Here is a 17,668-nt window from a genome sequence, read left to right on the forward strand (position 1 = left end):
TTGTTTTAAATGTAGTGTTTCGCTGTTCAAAGAAAGCTGCCAAGCTCAGCAGCCGGACTCATGTTAGAAGCAATGTTGGTGACGAGAACCAGGGCGTGTTTCTCTATTCCCCACTCGTCTGCCATTGCTTTGAGAAACTCACACATATTTGCGCTTGTGTGGCTATCATCCATAGCTTTCGTCTGAAGTACGTAGGACATTAGCTTCCATTAACTGCTGACATAATGAGCTGTAACGGTCACATATGAGACTGTAGCTCTGGATGTCCAGGCATCGCAGGTTATTGCTACCCTGTGAGCAGAGTTGAGGGACACTTGCACGGAAAGGTTTGTCTCCTTGTAAAGATTTGGAATCGATTTAAGTGTGAAAAAGCTCCGGGATGGAATAACATATCTTGGCTCCAGACTGTGGACCATGTAGCAGAAGCCAGTAAGAGGAGGACTCCAGTTTGTATTACTATTTAATAAAAATATATGTATGTATATATATATATTTTTTTTTAAATCGATTGTTGGAAATTTAATAATCAAATCATAATCGTCAATATTATAATCGCGATTAATCAATAATCGATTTTTTTCACCACCCCTAGTAATTACATGAGACGATCACAAAATATATATTAATGTGGCCCAACACTAGAGGAGAGTGTTTCTCCGCTTCAACATCATAGTTCAATCCACTCATATAACTGAGGCAGTATATTAAGGTTGTAAAAAGGAATATCATTTTAACAAAGCAAATACATTCAGATTATGATGATGATTATGAATACCGTTCAGTTCTTCTTTGAGTTAGCTGCAGCTGCTGCTAGCTGTTAGCGCCTTACATAAGCGGTGACACCGTCACACCCCTGTCCTGTCACTCTTTTTACACAGAGGTCAATTTGGGGTTGTTGGTACCTCTGCTGCTGGCAGAGGCAGAACAACAATGACCTCCCATTCTGCCTTTAAACTGTATCTACAGAACAGTGAGGTGGATTAAAGCGCAATTTTGTGTTATTAATCTAATGTAGTTTTAAGAACAATAGCATGAGGAAAATAATTTACAATAAAAGGTGTTAAATTGATCATTACACTGGAGTGTCCCTGTTGGCGCCTTATATTTATACATGTGTTTGATTTTGATTACTGATGCCTTAATGTGAAATGTGTAACTTTTGTTGCACATATGCACTGTGACTTTAACAGCCACTACCCAGCTCTCACTATCAAACTAACATTTTCCCTCCATTTGGGAGATTACAGTTGTTTCGGAGAAATACTGTTGCTAACAGAATTCTAAATAAATTATATATGAAGTCATATGAAGGGGAAAGTTTACAGTAAGATATTGGCATCACATCTTTATGGAGAAGATTTCTACATTCAGTTGTAAAGAGGAGGCCATTACAAAAGTGTCTATGAGTCAGTAGATGAACACTCAACGGTTTCTCCTGTGTTTATTGATCCTAAGGTGTTTCATCAAGTATGTGATCTGAGTATTTTTTTCCGATGAGTGCTGTAACTGTGTGGCTCCTCACCACCGTGACTCCTGCTGTGTTTTGACCACAAACCCCTAGAACTGTATTGTCTCTGACATCAGCTGCAGATACAAGGCAACCCGCCTGTATATGATCTAATATTCCTTGCCAAACGAAAGATTAGTCTTATCCTTATAGACTATGCTTCTAACTTGTATGGGTTGTCATGTGCAATTTTCAATTGAATCTTTGTGTGTAGCCTCTCCCACATGTTTCACTAGTGTACATTTTCTCACGTGTGACATTTCATATGAACTTTCAATGCACTGCTCGTTCGGTAATCTTTTCCACATGTTTTGCACGAATACGGCTTCTCCCCTGTGTGACTTCTCATGTGGACTGTCAAACTGCTGTTATGTGTAAAACTTTTCCCACAGGTTTTGCATGTATACGGCTTCTCCCCTGTGTGGACTCTCATGTGCATCAGCAAGTGACTGCTGGATGCAAAGCCTCTCCCACATAATTCACAAGGATATGGTCTCTCACCTGTGTGAACTCTCATGTGAACTTGCAACGCACTGCTAGATCGGTAATCTTTTCCACATGTCTTGCAGGAATGTGGCTTCTCACCTGTGTGACTTCGCATGTGGAGTTTCAAATGAAAGCTTTGCGTAAAAACTCGTCCACATGTTTTGCATGTATACGGCTTCTCACCTGTGTGGATTCTCATGTGTATCATCAACTGACTGCTGGTTGTACAACCTCTCCCACATACTTTGCAGGTATATGGTTTCTCACCTGTGTGGACCCTTGTATGAACTTTCAACGCAGTGCTAGTTAGGAAATCTTTTCCACATGTTTTGCATGAATAAGGCCTCTCCCCTGTGTGAGTCCTCAGGTGTCTCCGCCATGTCAGTCTAGCCATAAAATATTTTCCACAAGTGTCACATCTGAAAGACTTCTTGTCTGTAGGTGTACTCTGTTGAATCTCTGACAAGTTGGAGTTGTTCTCGTTGTCACTGTGACTTTCACTGCTGTGAAGTCTCTTTGTTGGTTCTGGCTCTGCATCTGTAGTTGATCCTGAGTCTCCATGCTCGCCTCCTTTCTGGTCCTGGCTCTCAGCTACATGAGAGTTGTCAGAGAGCTGCTGGTGGTCACTTTTTAGTTCTGGTTCACTGTGGTCACTGTCCTCATCAGCAGGAGTCAACATAAAGGCATCAGTCTCCTGCTTCAGTACCAGCTGCTCTCCCTCCTGACTGGTGCACAGTTCCTCCTGTTCCTCTTTAATCTGAGGAGGCTCTGGGTCCTCTTGGTCCAGACTGGAGTTCCTCTCCTGGTTTAAGAGCTGCTGCTCAGCGAGAACCTCCTCCTCCTTACAGACATGTTGCTGTGGGAGCTCTGGAGGGACACACAACAAAACAAATAAGATACGACTGTGATGGTGAAGACACGTGGGCATGCAAAGAAATTAGTAAAACGTACATACATTAATACATGAATACATATGTGCATGTATACACGTATATACATATATATACACCACCAATCAAATGTTTTTTTCCTAATTCTTATTATTTTCTACATTGTAGATCAATACTGAAGACATCCAAACTTTGAAGGAACACAATGAAATTATGCAGTAAACATAAAAGTGTTAAACAAACCAGAATATTATTTATATTATATATTCTTCAAAGTAGCCACCTTTTGCTCTAATCTTAGCTTTGCACACTTCTGGGATTCTCTCAGTTGAATTCATGAGGTAGTCACCTGGAATGGTTTTCAATTACCAGGTGTGCCTTGTCAAGAGTTACTTTGTGTAATTTATTGCCTTCTTTAATGTGTTTGAGACCATCAGTTGTGGTGTGCAGAGCTAGGGTCAGTACACAGTTCAATACAGTGAATAGCCCTATTCGACTACTGTTCTAATCCATATTAGGGCGAGAACCACTCAGTTAAGTGAAGGGAGGTGACAGTCCATCATTACTTTAAGACATAAAGGCCAGTCAATCCGGAAAATAGCAAGAACGTTGAATGTATCCTCAAGTGCAGTCGTGAAAACCATCAAACACATGATGAAACTGGCTCTCATGAATACCACCCAAGGAAAGGAAGACAGAGAGTTCCCTCTGCTGCAGAGGATAAGTTCATTTAAGTTACCAGACTCAGAAACCACAAATTAACAGCACCTCAGATCAGAGCCCACATACATGCTTCACATAGTTCAAGTAGCAGACACATCTCAACATCAACTGTTCAGAGGAGACTGTGAGAATCAGGCCTTTATTGTCGAATTGCTGCAAAAAAGTCACTCCTGGGGAAGAACATAAACAATAAAAAGAAGTGCTTGGGCCCAAAAACACAAGGAAATGACATTAGACCAGTGGGAATCTGTACTTTGGTCTGATGTGTCCAAATTAGAGATTTTTGGTTCCACCCATCATGTCTGTGTGAGACGCAGAAAAGGTGAGCAAATGTTTTTTTACATGTGCAATTCCCACCGTGAAACGAGGAGAAGGAGGTGTGAGGATGTGGGGGTGCTTTTCTGATGACACCATTGGTGATTTATTCAAGGCACACTTAACCAGCATGGCTACCACGGAATTCTCTTGCGACAAGCCATCCAACCTGGTTTGCGCTTAGTGGGACCATCATTCATTTTTCAACGGGACAATTACACATACCTCAAAGCTTTGTAATGGCTGTCTGACCAAGACGGAGCGTGATAGAGAGCTGCGTCAGATGTCGCGGCCTCCACAATCACCTGACCTAAACCCAACTGAGGTGGTTTGGGATGAGTTGGACCACAGAGGGAAGGCAAAGCAGCCAACAAGTGGGAACTCCTTCAAGACTGTGTGATTTCTCCAGCAGCACCGAGATCCTCCCAGTTGCATTGGCAGGTAGTGGCACCGCAGTGGCAATCTGTGGCATGTCCGTGGCATCTCCTGGCACCCGGCATTGGCATGTAGCAGCACTGCAGTGGCATTCTGTAGCAGTCTGCGGCAACCTGTGGCATGTCCGTACTTGTTTACACATTGTAATGTACAAAGTTTTGACCTATTTCTCTTTGTTTTGCACTTCTTAACATTATCTAATATATTAATAATATATTAATATCTGTTCCATAGCGTAAATGTGAATGTAAAATATTGTACATATTGAACTATTCTTATTCTTATATTTAATATGTATATATGTATATATATATATGTGTGTGTGTATATGTGATATATATGTAATTTATATATATAGATATTTGCATATATATTTCATACTTTCCCTGTGTTTAAATTATTCTTGTGTTTCTGAACTGCCGAGCGGGTGCCAGGAGATGCCACGGACATGCCACAGGTTGCCACTGCGGTACCCCTACCTGCCCTGCCAATGCCACTGGGAGGATCTTGCTGTGTCTCATTTATGAGGTGTCTACTGAGAGAATGCCAAGAGTGTGCAAAGCTATCATCAGAGCAAAAGGTGTGAAAAGTGTATGAAAAATATGAAAATGAAAAAGTGTCATTATAAGAGTAAAGTTTCAAACACCTATCCTGTGTAACTTGATTTCATGTTTCCTGATGACACCCAGCAGTCTTCGCTGACGGTCGATCTCTTCCTCGTACTCGACGATAGTTTGTTTAAAAACTCTGAATATTTCTTCAGCAGCAGCTGTTAGTCGTTCGTTGACAAACTCTCTCAAACACTCAACTGAAGACATTGTTGCTTATCTGAATTTTAATAATTAGCTACGCTTTCACTACAATATCGTCTTCGAGCTCCTTCGTTATACAGACGTAGCTAACGCTACTAGCGCTGGTATTGTTTACTTCCGCTGGTGGTCACACTTTAAAGGTCCGACAGTAGAAGTGCAGCGGCGTTTTGTTCCGCTCTCAACTGATGACAGTTTATTCAAAACTTGTGTTTTACACCTGCTTCATTTATCGAGTACATTTGGTACTTCTTAGCTACTTCTCTGTCATTCACATCGCAGCAGCAGCGTGACATTAAGTTCACAGTAGGGACAATGCAGGCGGACAAGTCTTTGTAGTGTTTTCTTTTAGTTCTATTTTATTATTATTATTTTTTTTCATCTAGGCCTGGTCCATGTGGTCTAGATTTAAAAAAAGCAGTGAAATTCATTAGCATCTCTTTGGTCCAGGAGTGGGGGACTGAGTGGGAGGCTTTATGAGAGAGAGAGGGGGGCCGTGAGTTGACACTCCCCTTACTTATGCCTTAAACATGTCCCGCTAGTACATAACAGCTTTGCAAGATACAATTAAATTTTTTTATAAACATTGATAAGAAATAAGATGCTTTGTTCAACTCTCCTTGGGGTGTGAAACAGATATACATGAGCTCCATCTTCACTCTCCATCTCCACTGTGCCATGTACAAATGTTACACATTATGGCGTCAGTAATTAAAATCAAATATTTACATCATGTGGCAGTAAAAGGGAGCTTTTCTCGCTTGTGATTATTTTAATACTTCTTAACTAGTACTTCCGCACTGTTACGTCTCTGACACGTGGGATCCAAAGACAAGTAAATGTTCTTCTGAAACGAAGCAGGTGCAAATCTTTACTGCGGATTTTCAACACAAGTTTTGAATAAAACAGTTGAAAGCGGAACAAAAAGCTGCCGCACGTACACAGTCGGACCTTTGCAGTGTGACTTCCAGCGGAAGTAGAGAAAACCAGTGCTATTAGCGTTAGCTATGTCTGTGTACTGAATGAGCCGGGCGATAATACTGTAGTGAAAGCGCAACTACTTTTTGAATTTCACATAAACAACAATGTCTTCAGTATTTTTTTCGCGAGAATTTGTCAACGAGCGACTATTAGCTGCTGCTGAAGAAATATTCAGCGTTTTTAAACAAACTATCATCGAGTATGAGGAAGTGATCGACCGTCAGCGAAAACTGCTGGACATCGTTTGGAAACCTGAAATAAAGCTTCACAGGATAGGTTTGTGAAACTTTACTCTGTTACTGACACAAAACACACACATTTGATCCTTGATGTATGTAGTTTTTACGAAGCTCTTCGCACGTCCGCATGTTTTCTTTACCATGACAGTCATGTTTTATTCGTTTTGTTGTGTGTCCCTCCAGAGCTCCCACAGCAACATGTCTGTAACGAGGAGGAGGTTCTCACTGAACAGCAGCTCTTAAACCAGGAGAGGAACTCCAGTCTGGACCAAGAGGACCCAGAGCCTCCTCAGATTAAAGAGGAACAGGAGGAACTGTGCGCCAGTCAGGAGGGAGAGGACAGTGACCACAGTGAACCAGAACTAAAAAGTGACCACCAGCTGCTCTCTGAAAACTCTCATGTAGCTGAGAGCCAGGACCAGAAAGGAGGCGAGCATGGAGACTCAGGATCAACTACAGATGCAGAGCCAGAACCAACAAAGACACTTCACAGCAGTGAAAGTCACAGTGACAACGAGAACATCTCCAACTTTTCAGAGATTCAACAGAGTACACTTACAGACGAGAACTATTTCAGTTGTGACACTTGTGGAAAAGATTTTAAGCAGAGGTTTCGTTGGCAGAGACACCTGCGCATTCACACTCATAAGAGAACATTTGCTTGCAAAGCATGTGGGAGAGTTTTTTCAAAAAGCTCTAATTTGAAAGTCCACATGAGAATTCACACAGGGGAGAAGCCATATTCATGCAAGACATGTGGACAAGAATTCCGATATAGCAGCGCATTGAAAGTTCACATGAGAGTTCACACAGGTGAGAAACCATATCCTTGTGAAATGTGTGGGAGAGGTTTTATATCCAGCAGTCACTTGCTGATGCGCATGAGAAGTCACACAGAGGAGAAGCCGTATAAAATTCTTTGATTCAATCTTCTTGAATGTGAATGTTTTCTGCTTTCTTAACTCCTCTCTGACAGTCAACGGATTATGTTTGGGTTGTGGACAAACCAAGACTTGTGAGAACATGTTTGTGGGCTTCAGGAAGCACTGATCAACATTTTTCACCATTTTATGACATTTCATGGACCAAAAAAACAATCGATTAATTGTGAAAATAGTCAACAAATTAATCGACTATCAAAATTATTATTATCAGCTCTGCTTCACTTCACTTCAAACCTAAATCTTAACAGGTTTCTAATAATAGTGGTCACATGTCTTCTTTACCATCACAGTCTTTTCTTAATTGTTTTGTTGTGTGTCCCTCCAGAGCTCCCACAACCAGAGCCAGAACCAACGAAGAGACTTCACAGCAGTGAAAGTCACAGTGACAACAAGAACAACTTCAACTTGTCAGAGATTCAACAGAGTGCACCTACAGACAAGAAGTCTTTCAGATGTGACACTTGTGGAAAAGATTTTAAGCAGAGGTTTCGTTGGCAGAGACACCTGCGCATTCACACTCATAAGAGAACATTTGCTTGCAAAGCATGTGGGAGAGTTTTTGCAAAAAGCTCGAATTTGAAAGTCCACATGAGAATTCACACAGGGGAGAAGCCATATTCATGCAAGACATGTGGAAAAGACTTCCGATATAGCAATGCATTGAAAGTTCACATGAGAATCCACACAGGTGAGAAGCCGTATACATGCAAAACATGTGGGAGAAGTTTTGTAGAAAAATGGCAGTTTAAAAAGCCACATGAGAAGTCACACAGGGGAGAAGCCGTATTCATGCAAATTATGTGGAAAAGATTTTCTAATACGCCAGTACGTTGAAAGTTCACAGTAGATCTCACTCAGGAGAGAAGCTGTACATTTGTAACATATGTGGGAGAGGCTTCACACAAAGCTTCAATTGGAAATTCCACTTAACAATCCACACAAGTTAGAAGCCCTACATTGTAAAATATGTGGGATAATATATGAGATCACATACAGGCAAGTTGCCTTGTATCGGCAGACCATGTTGGAGAGGACTGACCAGCTGTTTGATGGTCAGTTCATTTTAAAGAATAGCATGGAGACTGTTGTGACAGATGGTGGCAACGACAAGCGATTAATCACCAACTGTTTTGATAATCAAGGAACTGTTTTGAGTATTATTTTGGGAGGGGGGGGCAAAATTCTCTGATTCAATCTTCTTGAATGTGAATGTTTTCTGCTTTCTTGACTCCTCTCTGACAGTCAACGGATTATGTTTGGGTTGTGGACAAAGCAAGACTTGTGAGAACATGTTTGTGGGCTTCAGGAAACAAAAAAACAATCGATTAATTGTGAAAATAGTCAACAAATTAATCAGCTATCAAAATTATTATTATCAGCTCTGCTTCACTTCACTTCAAACATAAATCTTAACAGGTTTCTAATAATGGTGGTCACATGTCTTTTTTACCATCACAGTCTTTTCTTAATTGTTTTACTGTGTGTCCCTCCAGAGCTCCCACAGCAACATGTCTGTAAGGAGGAGGAGGTTCTCGCTGAGCAGCAGCTCTTAAACCAGGAGAGGAACTCCAGTCTGGACCAAGAGGACCCAGAGCCTCCTCAGATTAAAGAGGAACAGGAGGAACTCTGCACCAGTCAGGAGGGAGAGCAGCTGGTACTGAAGCAGGAGACTGATGCCTTTATGTTGACTCCTGCTGATGAGGACAGTGACCACAGTGAACCAGGACTAAAAAGTGACCACCAGCAGCTCTCTGACAACTCTCATGTAGCTGAGAGCCAGGACCAGAAAGGAGGCGAGCATGGAGACTCAGGATCAACTACAGATGCAGAGCCAGAACCAACGAAGAGACTTCACAGCAGTGAAAGTCACAGTGACAACAAGAACAACACCAACTTTTCAGAGATTCAACAGAGTACACTTAGAGACAAGAAGTATTTCAGATGTGACAGTTGTGGAAGAGGTTTTAAGCAGAGGTTGTCATGGCAGAGACACCTGCGGATTCACACTCATGGAAGAACATTTGCTTGCAAAACATGTGGGAAAGTTTTTGCAAAAAGCTCTAATTTGAAAGTCCACATGAGAATTCACACAGGGGAGAAGCCATATTCATGCAAGACATGTGGAAAAGACTTCCGATATAGCAACGCATTGAAAGATCATATGAGAGTTCACACAGGTGAGAAACCATATCCTTGTGAAATGTGTGGGAGAGGTTTTGTATCCAGCAGTCACTTGCTGATGCACATGAGAATCCACACAGGGGAGAAGACGTAAACATGCAAAACATGTGGGAGAAGTTTTGTAGAAAAATGGCAGTTTAAAAAGCCACATGAGAAGTCACACAGGGGAGAAGCCATATTCGTGCAAATTTTGTGGAGAAGATTTCCAATACGCCAGTACGTTGAAAGTTCACACAAGATCTCACTCAGTGGAGAAGCTGTACACTGTGTAAACCATGTGGGAGAGGCTTCACACAAAGCTTCAATTGGAAATTCCACATGACAACCCATACAAGTTTGAAGATCTACATTGTAAAATATGTGGGATGAGAATATTGTCTAGTTTTGGCAAGGCGTTTTAGATCACATACAGGCAGGTTGCCTTGTATCAGCAGACCATGTTGGAGAGGACTGAGTTCTGGTGGTTTGTGGTCAAAACACAGCAGGAGTCACGGCGGTGAGGAGCCACACAGTGGCAGCACTTGTGAGAAAAGTTTTATTCAAATCACATACTTGAAAAACACCTGAGAATCAATCTGTGATAGTTTTGTATAAAGCCAACTACACATGTTGGCACAGAGTCAGATTTTACATTTGAGACTGACATCACTGTTTTATTATATAAGAAGTTCTGTTAAATGTGGACTTGACTTGTTTTTGCTATTTGTATACACAACCTCATTTATATATCTGACCAACAGAGTACAAGTCTTTGTTTTGCCAATTTTGCTCAATAAATGATTTAGAGGATGAACTGACCATCAAACTGCTTGCTGTTTAATGGTCAGAATAGCATGGAGACTGTTGCTGAGAGACGGTGGCAACGACAAGTGATTAATCACCAACTGTTTTGATAATCAAGAAACTGTCTTGAATATTTATTTTTTTTTTTTTGTCAAAATTCTCTGATTCAATCTTCTTGAATATGAACGTTTTCTGCTTTCTTGACTCCTCTCTGATACTCAGCTGAATATGTTTTGGTTGTGGATGAAACAAGACTTGTGAGAACATGTTTGTGGGCTTCAGGAAACACTGATCAACATTTCACCAGATTCTGACATTTTATAGACCAAAAACTTATTAATTTATTGTGAAAATAATCAACAAATGAATCGACTATCACAATTATTATCATCAGCTCTGCTTCACTTCACTTCAAACATAAATCTTAACAGGTTTCTAATTGGTGCATTTTTAAATATACATTAAAGTATATTTGAGCAATATGTCTCAGAACAGTCACAGTCTTGTATATCTTAAAAATCTATGTCTCACAATGCAGGTTCTGTCAAACTGATGGTGAGATGTGGATGACAGATTGTGTGGATAAGAACATTTTCCAAATGTCATGAATGAGCATTTTTAACAGAGCAGCGTCTTGTGGTTCTTGTCAGTAGTTCTAGTGTGTAGTTAGTACCACATACTGACAGACTGATCTAGATTCAGATTCACTGACAGGAAACAAGACTGAAAAGTGCAAATAGTTTACTTCTGTAATCATATAATTGTGAACATGTAAGCAATCTTTGAATGAATTCTTCACCCATATCAGAAGCACATGCTGTTGAGTTGTTATCCCGAAACATTTATATGACAGTTTAAGTTACAAAAGCTTTGCAACCAATTATTTAATTTTAAAATATTGATAAGAAATTAGATGCTTTGTTCAGCTCTCCGATGGCTGTGAAACAGGTGAAAGTGAGCTCCATCTCCACTCAGTGCTACATACAAATGTTACACATTATGGCGTCAGTAATTGATATCTGATTTAAATATATGTGGCAACAAAGGGGTCATTTTCTGTGTAGTGATTATTTTAATACTTCTTAATTCATATATATTTTGATAAGAGTACATCCGCTTTGTCACGTCTCTGAGATATGGAATCCACTGTGTAGCAAAGAGACGTAAATGTACTCGATAAATGAAGCAGGTGTAAATCGTTGCGACTGATTTTAAACACAAGTTTTGAATAAAATGTCAAGTTGAAAGCGGAACGAAAAGCTGCCGAACTTCCACTGTCGGACCTTTAAAGTGTGACATCAAGCGGAAGTAAACAAACCCCGAGCTAGTAGCGTTAGCTAGGTCCGTTCAGTGAATGAGCCGGACAATAATAATGTAGTGAAAGCGCAGCTAATTATTGAATTTCATATAACAACAATGTCTTCAGTTAAATGTTTGAGAGAGTTTGTCAACGAGCGACTAACTGCTGCTGCTGAAGAAATATTCAGAGTTTTTAAACAAACTATTGTCGAGTACGAGGAAGAGATCGACCGTCAGCGCAAACTGCTGGACATCGTTTGGAAACCGGAAATAAAGCTACACAGGATAGGTTTGTAAAACTTTACTCTGTTAATGACACAAAACACACACATTTGATTCTTAGATGTGTATATTTTTTACTAACCATCTCACATGTTTTCATGTCTTCTTCACCATCACAGTCGTATCTTACTGTTTTTGTTGTGTGTCCCTCCAGAGCTCCCACAGCAACATGTCTGTAACGAGGAGGAGGTTCTCACTGAGCAGCAGCTCTTAAACCAGGAGAGGAACTCCAGTCTGGACCAAGAGGACCCAGAGCCTCCTCAGATTAAAGAGGAACAGGAGGAACTGTGCACCAGTCAGGAGGGAGAGCAGCTAGAACTGAAGCAGGAGACTGATGCCTTTATGTTGACTCCTGCTGATGAGGACAGTGACCACAGTGAACCAGAACTCAAAAGTGACCACCAGCTGCTCTCTGACAACTCTCATGTAGCTGAGAGCCAGGACCAGAAAGGAGGCGAGCATGGAGACTCAGGATCAACTACAGATGCAGAGCCAGAACCAACGAAGAGACTTCACGGCAGTGAAAGTCACAGTGACAACCAGAACATCTCCAACTTGTCAGAGATTCAACAGAGTACTTTTACAGAGAAGAAGTCTTTCAGATGTGACACTTGTGGAAAAAAATTCAAGCATAGGTTGCCATGGCAGAGACACCTGCGCATTCACACTTGTGAGAGAACATTTGCTTGCAAAATATGTGGGGGAGTTTTTACAAAAAGCTTTAATTTGAAAGTCCACATGAGAATTCACACAGGGGAGAAGCCATATTCGTGCAAAACATGTGGAAAAGAGTTTCAAACTAGCAGTGCAGTAAAAGTTCATATGAGAGTTCACACAGGTGAGAAACCATATCCTTGTGAAATATGTGGGAAAGGTTGTACATCCAGTAGTCAATTGTTGATGCACACGAGAATTCACACGGGGGAGAAGCCATATTCATGCAAAACATGTGGAAAAGACTTCCGATATGGCAGCGCACTGAAAGTTCACATGAGAGTTCACACGGGTGAGAAACCATATCCTTGTGAAATGTGTGGGAGAGGTTTTGTATCCAGCAGTCACTTGCTGATCCACATGAGAATCCACACAGGTGAGAAGCCGTATACATGCAAAACATGTGGGAGAAGTTTTGTACAAAATGGCAGTTTGAAAAGCCACATGAGAAGTCACACAGGGGAGAAGCCGTATTCGTGCAAATTATGTGGAAAAGATTTCCAATCTAGCAGTGGGTTGAAAGTTCACACAAGATCTCACTCTGGGGAGAAGCCGTACATTTGTAACATATGTGGGAGAGGCTTCACACAAAGCTTTAATTTGAAATTCCATATGACAACCCATACAAGTTAGAAGAGGTACCTTTGTAAAGTCTGTGGGAAAAGACCATCTTCGTTTAGCAAGGCATATGAAATCACATACAGGCAGGTTGCCTTGTATCGGCAGACCATGTTGGAGAGGACTGAGTTCTGGTGGTTTGTGGTCAAAACACAGCAGGAGTCACGGCGGTGAGGAGCCGCACAGTGGCAGCACTTGTGAGAAAAGTTTTATTCAAATCACATACTTGGAAAAACACCTGAGAATCAATCTGTGATAGTTCTGTATAAAGCCAACTACACATGTTTGCACAGAGTCAGATTTTACGTTAGAGAGTGACATCACTGTTTTATTATATAAGAAGTTCTGCTAAATGTGGACTTGACTTGTTTTTCTTATTTGTATACACAACCTCATTTATATATCTGAACAGAATAAAAGTCTTTTTTTTAACCAATTTTGCTTAATGAATGATTTAGAGGATGAACTGACAATTAAACAGCGATCAGTTTGATGGTCAGATCATCCTCTGACCATTTTATTAAAGAATAGCATGGAGACTGTTGCCGACAGACAGTGGCAACAACAAGCGATTAATCACCAACTGTTTTGATAATCAAGAAACTGTTTCAGTTTTGTTTGTTTTTTGGGGCAAAATTCTCTGATTCAATCTTGAATAAGAATGTTTTCTGCTTTCTTGACTCCTCTCTGATAGGCAGCTGAATATGTTTGGGTTGTGGACAAAACAAGACTTGTGAGAACATGTTTGTGGGCTTCAGGAAACACTGATCAACATTTTTCATCATTTTCTGACATTTTATAGACCAAATAATAATCAATTATTTGTGAAAATAGTCAACAAATGAATCAACTGTCAGAATTATTATTAACAGCTCTGCTTCACTTCACTTCAAACATAAATCTTAACAGGTTTCTAATTGATGCATTTTTGTATTGACATATTGTACATTAAAATATATTTGAACAATATGTCTCAGAACAGTCACAGTCTTGTATATCTTAAAAATCTATGTCTCACACTGCAGTGTCTGTCAAACTGATGGTGAGATGTGGATGACAGATTGTGTGGATAAGAACATTTTAAAATTGTCATAAATGAGCATTTTTAACAGAGCAGCGTCTTGTGGTTCTTGTCAGTAGTTCTAGTGTGTAGTTAGTACCACATACTGACAGACTGATCTAGATTCAGATTCACTCACAGGAAACAAGACTGAAAAGTGTAAATAGTTTACTTCTCTAATCATATAATTATGAACATGTAAGCAATCTTTGAATGAATTCTTCACCCATTTCAGAAGCACATGTGGTTAAATTGTTCATACTTTGCAAAGCTTTTGCAACTTAAACTGTTATAAATGTCATGGCCATATTTGAGCATGTACATGTTGGATATAGATGCAACTACAGACACGACCTACGTGTTCCTATGATGTTGACCAAAAGTGTCAGCTTTTGTTCTTTAAAAAATAAAACTTGAGTTGAGAGGCATATTTCCTCTGGCATGGGAATTTTTTGTAGGCTATTATATTTTGTTTCATGTACACCATATGTCGATTAATTTAACACTGAGTATAATGAGTATAAGTAGTTGCTAAAGCTACTTTGTTTTAGCAGTAGTTTTACAAACTACATTTCTCCAGGAGTAGAAATGTAGTTTTTACCGCCAGGCTGTACTACATGTAGTTTACAAGCTATGCTTGCAAAGTAGTCTTCCCAACACTGGTTTTGAAACAGGTGAAACAGAGCTCCATCAAATATATATTTGTGTGGCATTAAAAGATTTATTTGCACAGTGATTAATTTAATACTTCTTCCTGATGTCTTACTCTATCACAGGTACACATTTGGTTACATTTCATTGCCGCAATGTGAAGAAATCTCACATCAAAATTAGTGAGTGTGAAGTTAATTATGAAGATTTTGCTTAAGTTTTATAAAATGGCCATGAAATGGTGCTACATTTATAGTGTAAGTCACTGGAGTCACATTCATGTTGGGTATATGTAAGGCCTGTTTGTCTAGGAAATGAAAGTGAAATCATATATTCAATATATTAAATTACAGGATCAGGAGCCATCTTGTTTTCTCTGTTGCTTGCTGCCTCTGGCTTCTTTAAGTAGAGTTGAACAGTAATTAAAATCAACTATGTGGCAGTAAAGGGGTCATTTTATGCACAGTGATTATTTTAATACCTCTTACTTCAAATATATTTCGAAAAGAATTCTTCCGCTCTGTTACGTCTCTGACATGTGGGATCCACCGTGTACCGAAGAGATGTAAATGTCCTTCTGAAATGAAGCAGGTGTTAATCTTTGCTGCGGACTTTAAACACACATTTTTAATAAAATGTTGGAATTTTGAAAGTTGAAAGCGGAACGAAAAGCTGCCTCACTTCCACTGTCGGACCTTTAAAGTGTGACATCCAGCGGAAGTAAACAAAGCCGGAGCAAGTAGCGTTAGCTACGCCTGTGGAGTGAATGAGCCGGAATTCTTTCTGCACTATGACTCATTGCTTATGGAGGACCAAACCTGACATAAGTATAAATATATAAATAAATAAATAAATGCATAAATGCATAAATAAATACAGAAATAAATAAATAAATGCTGAAATAAATGTATAAATAAATAAATGCATAAATAAATACATGCATAAATAAATGAATAAATAAATAAATGCTGAAATAAATGTATAAATAAATAAATAAAAGTATAAATAAAATAATAAATGCTTTTTATTTATTTATACATTTATGTTCACCTACATTTATTTATTTATACATTTCTGTTCACCTACATTTATTTATTTCTGTATTTCTGTTCACCTACATTTATTTATTTCTGTATTTCTGTATTTCTGTTCACCTACATATATTTATTTCTGTATTTCTGTGTCCATATGTAAATGAGGAGGTAGGAGGTCCTAACCTCAGTCAAGAGCATGATTGGTCAAATCGGAGAGCCAGACAAAAGCAAACGATTCCTGATCTCAAGCCTCGCTCTCTGTAACGTTGTAAACAGCTCCAGTTATCTTAATGGCCTCGACCAGTGTGAAAGGTTGACTGGCGTTCATTTTAACTTGCAAGGGTCCCAGATGTGCTGGTGGTGTGGTTTGAGAATCCTGTCTGGAGAGCCATGTCCGCTAACCAGGAAAAACATTCTGCTCATCGCTCCAAGTCATGTATACGTGTATTCGTTTTGACGTGGCTTGAACACTTCTATCCACACGGAGAAGCCGGGGCTGCGACTTGCAAACCACTGCTAGACGAGCGCTACAGAGCACAAATCGTCCAAAAGTGCATGTTGTCGGTCTCATATCTTTGTCGTGAATCTCTGTACTCTTAAACAACTCATGTGTGGAACAGTATCAAGCATTTGTTCACGCCGAACGGCTCGAGAGCGGCGTGGACACCGCTGTTAGCAGTTAGCTGCTAGTTAGCTTTTAGCTGCTCGCTGCAGCGCTAAGAGCGTAGCGTCCAGGTTAACTATTGACACATGTTACCACCGAGAGTGAGATACATGTCTGGGCTTTCCTATGAACCATTGTCGCTACTGGTGTTTGTATCACAGGTTGATCTGGACGTCTCACGATTTGCCACAGCTGATTGACCTCACACTGAGCTCGGGCTGGATGTCAACGTACTCTGCAGACTGTTTGACCAGCAGGCTGTATGACAGTGTACACTTTTCACACCGACTTAGCTTCAGCTTAATAACGATGTATGCGGCTCGGAACGATGGCTTTAAGCGACCATTTGAACAGTGCGGAATGAAAAATACCCGATGGTAACCGGTGTCACAAGGTAGCCTGGACGCTGCGCTACAGCGAGCAGCTAACAGCTAACATAAGAGCTAAAAGGGGTCTCCACGCCGCTCTCGAGCCGCTTGGCGTGAACAAATGCCTCAGCCTGTTCCACCCATGAGTTATTTGAGAGTACAGACATTCACGACAAAGATATGAGACCGACAACATGCACTTTTGGACGATTTGTGCTCTGTAGCGCTCGTCTAGAATACACATATACATGACTTGGAGCGATGAGCAGAACGTTTTTCCTGGTTAGCGGACATGGCTGAGGATCCCTCTCTCTCCAGACGGGATTCTCAAACCACACCACCAGCACACCTGGGACCTTCGCAAGTTAAAATGAACGCCAGTCAAATTCATAACTAAACCAGAGCTACATGAACAAATGTCAACAACTGCAGCTAACAGTTAGCTGAGCGGGCTTGCTGGTAGCCAGCAACATTCCTGTACAGTGTACAGGAATCAGCGCTGCTAGTAAGGCAGAAGTAGTAGACCCTCATCGAGCACACTCCTGTAACCAATCATGCTCTTGACTGAGGTTAGGAACTCCTACCTCCTCATTTACATATGGACACAGAAATACAGAAATAAATATATGTAGGTGAAGAGAAATACAGAAATACAGAAATAAATAAATGTAGGTGAAAAGAAATA

The 17,668-nt window shown here is 40.3% G+C and overlaps 3 protein-coding genes across 3 annotated transcripts; 2 read left to right on the plus strand and 1 right to left on the minus strand.

Annotated features, from left to right (window-relative positions):
• Positions 1 to 527: 527 nt before the first annotated feature.
• On the minus strand, positions 528 to 5,275 carry LOC115575743 (zinc finger protein 664-like). Its single transcript, XM_030408012.1, has 2 exons — positions 5,003 to 5,275; positions 528 to 2,860 (listed from the first exon to the last, which is right to left on the minus strand). Exons 1-2 carry the CDS (start codon positions 5,172 to 5,174, stop codon positions 1,755 to 1,757), a joined length of 1,278 nt encoding a protein of 425 aa, XP_030263872.1. The 5' UTR covers positions 5,175 to 5,275; the 3' UTR covers positions 528 to 1,754.
• An 856-nt stretch (positions 5,276 to 6,131) lies between these two features.
• Positions 6,132 to 10,315, plus strand: LOC115575740 (zinc finger protein 721-like). The gene is made up of 4 exons (XM_030408009.1): positions 6,132 to 6,422; positions 6,569 to 7,198; positions 7,655 to 8,017; positions 8,823 to 10,315. Exons 1-4 carry the CDS (start codon positions 6,251 to 6,253, stop codon positions 9,602 to 9,604), a joined length of 1,947 nt encoding a protein of 648 aa, XP_030263869.1. The 5' UTR covers positions 6,132 to 6,250; the 3' UTR covers positions 9,605 to 10,315.
• A 1,254-nt stretch (positions 10,316 to 11,569) lies between these two features.
• Positions 11,570 to 14,319, plus strand: LOC115575742 (zinc finger protein 664-like). The gene is made up of 2 exons (XM_030408011.1): positions 11,570 to 11,881; positions 12,029 to 14,319. Exons 1-2 carry the CDS (start codon positions 11,710 to 11,712, stop codon positions 13,219 to 13,221), a joined length of 1,365 nt encoding a protein of 454 aa, XP_030263871.1. The 5' UTR covers positions 11,570 to 11,709; the 3' UTR covers positions 13,222 to 14,319.
• Positions 14,320 to 17,668: the final 3,349 nt, after the last annotated feature.

Source organism: Sparus aurata, chromosome 23, assembly GCF_900880675.1.
Source record: "Sparus aurata chromosome 23, fSpaAur1.1, whole genome shotgun sequence".
In the NCBI taxonomy this organism is placed as follows: domain Eukaryota; kingdom Metazoa; phylum Chordata; class Actinopteri; order Spariformes; family Sparidae; genus Sparus; species Sparus aurata.